Below are 10,230 nucleotides of genomic sequence, written 5' to 3'. Positions count from 1 at the left end.
CCCTCATGATGATGTTGAAGATCCCAGTGAGGTCTTCCCTCAGTTTCCTCCAGTCTGAACAAACATTCCCCAGTCTGTCCATATATCTGGGGTTGCCCCATCCCAGGGGCAGAATCTGGCCCTTGCCCTTGGCAAACTCCACAGGGTTGGTGGTTGCTCATTTCTGATCTGTCGAGGTCTCCCTGCAGGGCCTCCCTCCCTTCCAGAGACTCAACAGCTCCTCCCAGTTTGGTGGTGTTGGCAAAGTTACTGAGCATCCCTTTGAGTTCTGTGGTGAGGTCAGGTCAGGTTAAGGAAGATGCTGAAGAGCACAGGGCCGAGGAGGGAACCCTGTGGAACCCCACTGGTGACCAGTGTCACCCGCTGTCACCCCAGTCACTGTCACCCTTTGTGCTCAGCTGCTCACCCATCCTGTAACACAGTTATCCAGCTGTGGGCTGAGTTTGTCCAGCAGGATCCTGGGAGAGACACTATGGAAAGCTTTGCTGAAGTCCCAAAAGATTCCATCTCCTGGCTTTCCCAGATCAGCCACGTTACCCTGTCCCAGAAGGAAATCAGGTTGGATAAGCAGATTTTTCCCCTGGCTGCAACCAGTTGTCCTCCAGGTGTTTTTCAGTACTTCCCAGAAAAATCTTTTCCATGATTATCCCGGGCACTGAAGTGAGACTGACAGGCCTGGAGTTTCCAGGATCCTCCTTCTTGCCCTTATTGAAAATGGGGACAACATTCTTCAGATTCCAGTCAGCTGAGAATGCCCTGGATTCCCAAGACCACTCAAAAATCATGGAGAGAAGTTTTGTGATGACATCAGCAGCTCCTGAAGGATTCTGGGATGAATCCCATCAGGCTCCATAGATTTGCAGGGATCCAGCTGGAGCACCAGATCCCACATGATTTCAGGCTCCACTTGGAGCTGGTCATTTTGCAGTCACGGTCCTGCAGCTCAGGGCACTGAGGCCCCCCTTGGTCCATCATCCATGTTGAAGATGGAGACAAAGAAAGGGTTAAACCCCTCTGCTTGTCCCTGTCCCTGCCGGTGAGGTGACCACCCTCATCCTGGAACAGGATGATGTCATTTCTACACTGCCATTAATGTATTTGAAACATTCTTCCCCATCTGGCAGCTTGCCAGCCCCTCTGCCCCAGGCCTGCAGCTTGTGGGGGGCTGTTGTGCCCAAGTGCAGGACCTGGCACTTCACCTGAATCACCTGTGCCCACCCTGAGTCACCCTCTAGCTGTGCCCAGCCTCAGGGGGGTCAGGAACCACAAAGCTCTGCCCATTAACACCCTGAAGTGGAGAGGAAAAGCAGTATCCCAAGCTGCCATCAGTTGTTTTTAGGGGCCACAGGTCTCTGAACTGTCCCCCCAGACCCTCCCCACACCAGCTGCCCCCTCCCCAAGCAGCCAAGGCCAAGGCATCAGCTCCAAGAGATGCTTTGGGAAGCTCATCCCTCAAACCAGCCCCTGCAGGGACAGCCTGAGGATTAGGGTGTCATGGCCCCCCCATCCATCACCCTTCCCACCACTCAACAGCTTCAACCCCAAATCCTGCCACCCTCCCAGAAACCAGGGGGAGGCTGGCTGAGGGGGAAGGAGGAAGAAGAAACACTCCGCACAAGAACAATTATTAAAAAGCAAAGTGTGTGGCCACAGCCGCTGGTTTAACTTAGAAATGCTTCACGTGGCCCAGAGGCTTCCAAAAAACCCGAGAGCTGGTGGCTCTCATTCCCCCCACCCTGTCCCACCCCCTCTTAAAATTCCATAAAATCAAAGTTTCACGTTCCACAGAGTTTCCCTTTTTGTGGTGGTGGTGGCCTTGTTTGTGGGTCACTGTGGGGTTGTGTTTCCCCCTGTTCTCGCTTCCTCTTTTCCTCTTGGCCCTCGACGTGACCCCGGCACTTCCCACAAAGCCCAGCACGCACTGAGGGACACACAGAGGTGACACTCCAGGGTCCCTTCTCCCACTGGGACAGTGTCTGGGAGGGAGGGGGAAGAGGCCAACAGCTCCTGCACAAGGGCCTCGTTGCCTCCCTAACCTTGCCATGGCTCCCAGATTTGCCCACAGGCACTGGGAGGGGGCAGGGGACAGTGAGCACACCAGGTGGAACAGGCTGAAGAGACGCAGGTCAGGAGGCAGCTGCTGGATGAATCCCGGGTGAGGAGTCAAGGAGGAGCCTCCAGCCGTGCCGAGCGGGGAGGAGAATCCCAGGAAACAGAAGAGTTGGGGACAAGAGAGAAGGAGGAGCAGTCCAGAATCCAGTTTCCCACGCTGTGCCAGCGGGGCTCCCGCAGCGGGCACAGGCTGCTCACAGTTAGCTCGGCCTCTCCGCTCCCACAGTCCCTGCACACGGAGGGGCACGGGGGCCCCCTGGCACCCCGAGCTCACATCATGACGTGCCGCCGGCGGTGCAGGGCCAGGTGGTCGGAGCGGGAGAAGCTGCGGTCGCAGTCCGAGCAGCGGAAGGGTTTGATGCCCGTGTGCTTGCGGAAGTGCCGCGTCAGCTCGTCCGAGCGGGCGAACTTCCAGGTGCAGCCTTCCCACGTGCACTTGTAGGGCTTCTCACCTGTGGGGGGGAGGCACAGAAGGGTCAGCGCTGCCACAGCGACCCCCATGTGCCCCCGGCTATTCCCAGGGAAGGGCAGTTCCTTGGCGCCTCCAAAGAGTCGCCGCTGAGCCCAGGGATGGACCACGCGTGGCCCGGGGTGCCGGCACCACAAAAGGGCCAGCACAGAGCACAAGAGATCCAAAGGTACCCTGACACAGGGTACCAGCACCCTGAGCCCCCAAAAGGACTCCCCAGTCTTTGGCAGAGGGTGCCAGAACCCCTAAAGGGCCACCCCTGAGCCCAGGGATGGACCACACATGGCCTTGGGTACCAACACAGGGCCCAAGTGCCCCAAAGGTACCTAAGGGGGCCACCCTGAACCCTGACAGAGGGGAACAGCACCCCCACAGAGCACCCTGTGCCTACAGAGAGCACCTCCCAAGAGCCCCCTACGACCCCAGAGGAAAGCTTCCAGCCCTGACACAGGGTGCCAGCACCCTGAGCCCCCAAAGGGCCTCTCCAAGGGCCCCTCTCTGTTTTTTTCAAAGGGCCCTGCACCCCCTAAAAGGCCTCCCCAAGCCCCCAAAGTGTCCCCTAGCTCTGGTATGGAGTGCCAGCACCCTCAAAAGGTCAGCCCAGGGATGACCCACTATCACCCTCCCAGCCCATCCCTGGGTGCCCCCAGCCAATGGGGGTCCTGGGGACACTGCTCCTGCTCCCACCTGTGTGTATCCTCCGGTGGGCTTTGAGGTGGGAGCTCTTGGTGTAGACCTTGTTGCAGCCCTCAAAGTCGCACTGGTGGATGCGCCGCTTCTTCAGGTCGGGGGAGTCGGCCCTGGGCCCCCTCACTGCTGGCCTGCGGGAGGAGGGAGGGCTGGAGGCACAACCCTGGCACCCCTGGGCTCTGTGGGGCACCCAGGGGGCACAAACAGGGAGGGGAGGCACAGACGGGGTGAGACTCACTCTCTTTGGAGGTCCTGGAACGGGGCTGGGCCGCTCTCCGAGGCGCTGTCCTCACTGTCACTGTTCATGTCCATGGGGAACACGGAGCCCGGGTCCATTTTCACAGGTGGGGTCCGGGATAGGAAAGCTGTTGGCACAGAAAGAGGGAAGGGGTGAGGCAGGTGAGCACAGAAAAGGGACACTCCCAAAATCACCCACCCCTACAGCATCAAAACCACCATCCCCCTGCTCCCAGAGGGCATCGAACACTCTCTGTCCCCCCACGGAATCAAATCCAGTTGGGCAGATGGAGAAACTCCCGAGGCGGGGAACAACTTGGGGGGCACCCTTTTGGCTGCCTGCTCCTGCCCAGAGGAGGGCACATCCAGGGAACGTCCTGGGAAAGGGGATTGCAGGGGGCACAGGAAGCAGGCGAACTGAAACCAGAGCTGCTGGCAGCGGGCAGCCAGTGGGAAGGGCAGGCAGACTGCCAGCAGCAGCATGGGTGGAGGACAGGCAGTGCCATGCCCCGCGTGTCCCCGCCCTGCCGTGTCCCCTGAGGGGCACAGGCTGGGGGCTGAGGGCGAAGGTGGCACACTGTGCGTGTGTGTGGGGGGGAACACCCCACAGTGGAAAAACCTGATCCCCTTAGAGAGTGAGGCGGGACAGACGCCCCTCCCTCCCACCCCCCCAAACTTCAGGGCTGCCCTTACCGGACCCCGCGTTCTTGCCGTCGCCCCCGATGAGGGGCACGGTGATGGCGGTGACGCCGTCGGTGGGCACGGTGGTATAGACGACGGGCAGCGACTGCACGACCACGGGGATGGTCTGCAGGTTGCCCATCTTGCTGGGCAGGTTGACGGAGGGGATGGTGTGAATGACGTGCAGGATCTGCTGCCCGCCGCTGCCCTGCGTGGACGCCAGGATGGAGCCGGGCGACAGCACGGCCGGGATGGCCGAGGTGGAGCTGAGGCCCGAGGGCGGGATGGACACGGTGGCGGGCGCGGGCAGCGGCGGGGCCACCAACATGGGCGAGGACTGCACCGAGGAGGGGGGAGGCGGCGGTGGCGGCGCCGAGGCGGGAGCCACCTTAGACTTGTTGAGCGACAGATCCACGGGCTCAGCCTGGGGCTGGCTGCAGTCGCTGGCCAGCAGCTCCTCGGGGGGCTCCGTCTTGATGTCCGCCAGCAGCACCGGCGGGTCGAGGGGGCCCTCGGCCAGCAGCGCCGACGAGCTCATGGCGGGCGTGGCCTTCCCCTGCGAGAGAGAGAGAGAAAGAGAGAGAGAGAAGGAGAGAGACCCGTGAGCGCTGAGGGGAAACTGAGGCACCAACCAACAGGGCGAGAGAGGGGGAAGGACTCGGCGCCTCAGGCGGCGCCGGGGCCGGGCGGGGCCGTGAGGGGCGGGCGGGACCCGCCGGGAGGGGCCGTGACTGCCCCTCCCGGTGGGTCCCGCCCGCCCCTCACGGCCCCGCCCGGCCCCTCACGGCGGGTCATGGCAGGTCCCGCCCGGCCCCTCACGGCCCCGCCCCGCCCGCGCGCGCCTTTGTGCCGGCCCAGACCCCGCCCCGCGCGCGCCTTAAAGGGGCCGCGCCCTCCCCCCCCGACCCCTCCTCCCCGCACCCCACCCATGGGGTCACTCCCTCGCTGACCCCCTTCCACACCCCCTCCTAACCCCCCTTCCCCACGCGTGGCCGCGGAGCTCAGTGACCCACCCGCAACCTCCCCGCAACGCCATCTCACCCCCAACACCCCCCCCCCGCTTCCCTCCTCCGCCGTGAGGGGCGAGGTGCGAAGGGCCCCGCGGCTCCACCCGGGCTCGGCCGCGCGGGTGGAGCTTTCTTAAAGGGGCCAGCGAGGCAGCGGGGACCACCCCCCCCCCCCCCGCACACCCCGCCGTCACCTCAGGGCTGCCGCTCCGCGACACAACAGCGTGGAGCAACAGGGACCCCCAAACACCCCCCCCCGAGACACGCGCGGGGGTGCCCGGCACGCGGCGGTCACGGGGGACCCCCCTCCGCAAAGCTGCGCCTCGTCACCCCCCCTGCAGTGACCTCCAGACCCTCTGCACCGACCCCGGGACCCCCTTACACTGACCCGGGACCCCCTCCCCCGGCACGTACCTGCCCCCGCAGGGCCCGTCCCCGCCCGCGGAGCCCCCACGCACCGGCCCCGCGCGGCCCCGCCCCGCCACACCCAGCGCCGCGCCCCGCGCACTCGGCCCGGCCCCGCACGGGGCGGGGGGGGGATAGAACACACCCCCCCCGAACCGGTACACACCCCCCAACACCGGTACGCACACCCCGAACCGGTACACACACCCCCCGAACCGGTACACACCCCCCCCGAACCGGTACACATACCCCAACACCGGTACACAGCCCCCAACACCGGTACACACCCCCCAACACCGGTACGCACACCCCGAACCGGTACACACACCCCCCGAACCGGTACACATACGCCAACACCGGTACACACACCCCCCGAACCGGTACGCACCCCCCAACACCGGTACGCACCCCCCCCCGATCAGATACCGACCCCCGAAACACGCACACCCACGGTCACGCCTCGGAGGGACACCCCCCCCCTCAAAGCACCTCCACACACACAGCCAGGGAACCCCACCAAGCAGAGCCAGAGACCCCCACATATTCACCTGGGGACCCCCAAACCATCAGGAACCTCCCCCCAAACAAAGCCAGGGACACCCCCCCCCCCCCCAAGGACCCACATATTCAGCTGGGGACCACCAAACCAAGAAGGACCTCCCCAAACAAAGCCAGAGACCCCCTCTTGTACCCACATGTTCACCTGGGGACCCCCAAACCACCAGGACCCCACCCCAGACACAGTCAGGGACCCCCTCCCAGTACCTACATGTTCAACTGGGGACCCCCAAACCACAAGGGACCCCCTCCTCCCCCAGACACAGCCAGGGACCCATCCCCAGTACCCACATATTCACCTAAGGAACCCCAAACCACGAGGGACCCCCTCCTCCCCCAGACACAGCCAGGGAGCCCCCCCCAGACAGAGCCAGAGACTCCCCTGAACACAGCCAGGGACCCACCCCCAGTACCCACATATTCACCTGAGGACCCCCAAACCATGAGGGTCCCCACCCCTAGACACACAACACTCAGCCAGGGACACCCCAAGCAGAGCCAGAGACCCCCACATATTCACCTGGGGACCCCCAAACCACCAGGACCCCCCCCCTCCGACAAAGTCAGGGACCCCCTCCCAGTACCCACATATTTACCTGGGGACCCCCAAACCACGAGGGACCCCCTCCTCCCCCAGACACAGCCAGGGACCCCCCCAGATAAAGCCAAGGACCCCCCTGGACAGAGCCAGGGGCCGACCCCCAGTACCCACATATTCACCTGAGGACCCCCCGAAACCACCACATACCCCCAAAAGAAAGCCAGAGACCCCCACATATTGATCTGGGGACCCTCAAACCACGGGGGACCCCCCCAGACACAGCCACACACAGCCAGGGACCTCCCCAAAGAAAGCCAGAGACCCCTCCTCAGTACCCACCTATTCACCAGGGGACCCCCAAACCACGAGGAATCCCCCCCCAAACAGCCACAGACACACAGGGACCCCCCTAAGCAGAGCCAGAGGGCCTCCAAGGAGAGCCACAGACACCCCCCCCCAGTACCCACATATTCATCTGGGGACCCCCAAACCACCAGGAACCCCCCTCCCAACAAAGCCAGGGAACCCCCCAGTACCCCCATATTCACCTGGGGACTCCCCAACACACACACTCAGCCAAGGACCCCCCCAGACACTCCCAGACAGAGCCATGGAGCCCCAAAACACCCCCTCCCCCCAAAAACACTTCCTCTCTCAGCCAGGGGCCCCCAAGACACCCCCGAAAAACAAAGGACCCCCAAAACACCCACCTGAAGAATCACAGATCACCAGGACCCCCAAAACACCCCCCACAAGCAGATATCGCTCCCAAACACCTCGACTCACAGCCAGTATCCCCCAAGACCCCCACACTTGGCCAGTGCCCTCCAAGACCCCCAAAACACCTCCCCAGTCAGACACCTCCCTCCCCAAAAAACACACCAGAGGACACCCCCAGACAGACACACAACTGTCCCCCCGCATCTGGGTACCCCCAACACACTCTCGGAGCCCCCCCAAGGCCCCCAAACCAACCCCTCACGCGCGAGGAGTCCCCACAAACAGATTCATTTGGGGGGGGAGCACAAAGGGGCGACCCTTCCCCTCCGGGGAGACCCTCCCCAGCCCCATTTTGGGGGGGTCTCTTGCACCCCAAACCCCCGCGGGGTTGGGGGGGGTGAGATGGGGCAGGGGCTCGTTGCCCCCCCAAATTCCAGTCTTGCTGCCCCCCCCCTTCATCAGTGAACTGAATTCCTCCGTCCTCAGCCTGGGCACACCCCTGACCCACCCAAGCGTGGCGAGGGGGAACTGTGGGACCCCTCCCTCCACCCCACACGTCGGGGGGTGCTGTTCTCCCCCCTCCGCACTAATTAGTCCCCCCCCTTTCGCCCTAAACAGCTTAAAGAAGGATTTGGGGTGACCTTGGCGGGTGGGGGGGGCTGTGGGAAAACGCCTTCCACCCCCCTCCCCCGCTTTGTCCCCTGCGTGTCCCCACCCCCCGGGGTCCCCCACCCGTGGGCGTGGGGGGGTCACGCCCCGCCGCCGCCACCGCCACACCCCCCGGTGGAATTTCCTCCGCGCTCCACCCTCCGCTCGGGACACGGCGCGGGGGGAGAGGAGGGAATACAAAGAGCGGGAATACAGGGAGGGGGGATACGGGGGACGGGGGGAGGGGAGGGGGTCAAGGCGAAAAAAGGGGGGGTGTCCCTTTAAGAGCAAAGGGCGTGGGAGGGGGAGGGCCGGGCGGGGCCGCCCGCGGGGACCTCCCGGCCGCGGGGGGGCGCCCTCCGCGGAAGCGCGCGCGGCGCGTGGGGGGGGACACCCCACGCGCGACCTCCGCGGGGGGGGGCAGGGAAAGGGGGACGAGGGGGAGAGACGGGGGGGAGCCGGACCCTCCCCCACCCACCACCGCCCCCTCCCCACCATCCCCGCGTTCACACCCCACACGCCCCTCCCCCCCCAAAACCCACCCCAAAAGACCCCACGCGTGACCCCCCCGGAGCCCGCCCCCCCCCCCCGGTGCCCCCTCACCGTCCCCGCCGCCTCCTCCGAGCGCATCCCCGGCCGGCGCCGCCGCCGCTGCCCCCGGGGCGGTGCCGGGTGGGGCGGGGTGGGGCCCCCACGGGCGGGGAGGGGCCGCGTGGGGCGGAGCTCCCCTCCCCCACCCTCGCCTTTTTTTTTTGGGGTGGGGGGTGCCCCGCCCTGGAGGTGACATCATCGGCAGCCAATGGGCGGCTCCCCCCGCATCCGGCGTTGCCATGGTAACGGACGGGGGTTTTGGGGATGGGGGGTGAACCCCAACTTGTTCCCCCCCCCCCGAAGGGCACCCCCACCCCCCAAGGAGGGCGCCCCCAAAATCGGGGGGTGGGGGGGTGGGGTGCTGCTGAGACCTGGTGAACTCGTGTCAGCGATGGGGGGAGCAGAGACCCACCCTTTTGGGGGTCGTGTGTCCCCCCCACCCCGTGACTGAGAGGTGGGAGCATCCCACTGCACCCCCACCCCAGAGGGGCTTGGGACACCCCCAAATCCTTGGGCTAAGCACCCCTGGGGGCCCGGGGTGGGGACAGGGCATGATGTGGCCCCCTGGGGGGGTGTGTCATTCCTAAAGTGGGGGGGGGGGGCACTGCCCGCACCCCTCCCTGCCCAATCTCTGCCTCACCCTACAGGTAACCCCCCACCCCCAGATATTTGGGTACCCCCTTGGCACCCCAGCTGGGGGGCACCCGTGTGGCTCTGGGGACAGTGGGGGTCCCCCGGGTTTGTCGGGGCTGTGGCAGAGCTGGGGGAGCCTCCCCGAGGGGCTGCAGCCACAGGAGGGGCTGGGGGTCCCCCGGCCCCTTCCTTGGGGTCCTGGGGAGCCCCGGGGCACAGCTGCCACCTGGGAATTCACCCCCCACCCACCCCATGCTCCCCGGGCCCCCACGATTTTCCAGTCCCTTGTTCCGTGGGGACCTGGCAGCTCCCAGTGCAGTGTCCCCAACCTCGGGGTGACCCCACTCTCGGGGTGTCCCCAGTCTCTGGGTGACCCCAATCTCAAGGGGTCCCCAGTTTCAGGGTGACCCCAGTCCCACAGTGACCCCACTCTCAGGGTGCCCCCACTCTCAGGGTGCCCCCATTCTCAGGGTGACCCCACTGTCCTCCCCCTGCACTGAGTTTGCCAGGGCTCAGCTGCTGGCTGGGGCATCCCCGGGCCGGGTTAATCACCCCCTGACCCCAAAAAATGTGTCTCCTGCCCCAACCCAGGTCATCCCCAGGGGTGTTTCACACATGGCCAGGTGCCCTCCACCCACGATGTCCTCCCCAGGGGTGACTCAAGGCCAGCACGAGTGACCTTGGCCGAGAAGCTGCAGCTCCTCCAACCACCACAGAGCTCAACTGGGGGGGAGGAGGGACCCCCGTGACCAAAATGACCCTGTTTGGGAAAAAAAATGTAATCCCACTCCCTAGAAATGTGAGGGAAGGGGTCACCTCCATGAGGAAGAGTCCCCCTTGAACAGCCTCCCCCGGGAAGCTTTTGGGGCCAGAAAAGTTTTTTTGGGACCACAAAAGCTTTTTGGGGAGGGAGTTGTATGGTGGGAGTGGGCCCTGGA

The 10,230-nt window shown here is 64.9% G+C and overlaps 1 protein-coding gene across 2 annotated transcripts; it reads right to left on the bottom strand.

The window, feature by feature from the left end:
* Positions 1–1,624: 1,624 nt before the first annotated feature.
* Positions 1,625–8,681, bottom strand: KLF8 (Kruppel like factor 8). 2 transcript variants are annotated; one of them, XM_032702288.1, is made up of 5 exons: positions 8,672–8,681; positions 4,202–4,745; positions 3,510–3,636; positions 3,269–3,420; positions 1,625–2,564 (listed from the first exon to the last, which is right to left on the bottom strand). In XM_032702288.1, exons 2-5 carry the CDS (start codon positions 4,725–4,727, stop codon positions 2,383–2,385), a joined length of 987 nt encoding a protein of 328 aa, XP_032558179.1. In that variant the 5' UTR covers positions 4,728–4,745; positions 8,672–8,681; the 3' UTR covers positions 1,625–2,382. The 2 variants fall into 2 exon arrangements, with proteins under 2 accessions (XP_032558179.1, XP_032558180.1); XM_032702289.1 differs by lacking the exon at positions 8,672–8,681 and adding an exon at positions 5,611–5,675 and having other exon boundaries at positions 3,269–3,402.
* Positions 8,682–10,230: the final 1,549 nt, after the last annotated feature.

The sequence above is a fragment of the Chiroxiphia lanceolata genome, chromosome 14 (assembly GCF_009829145.1).
Source record: "Chiroxiphia lanceolata isolate bChiLan1 chromosome 14, bChiLan1.pri, whole genome shotgun sequence".
Lineage (NCBI taxonomy): Eukaryota > Metazoa > Chordata > Aves > Passeriformes > Pipridae > Chiroxiphia > Chiroxiphia lanceolata.
This window is presented reverse-complemented; position numbering and strand designations above follow the sequence as displayed.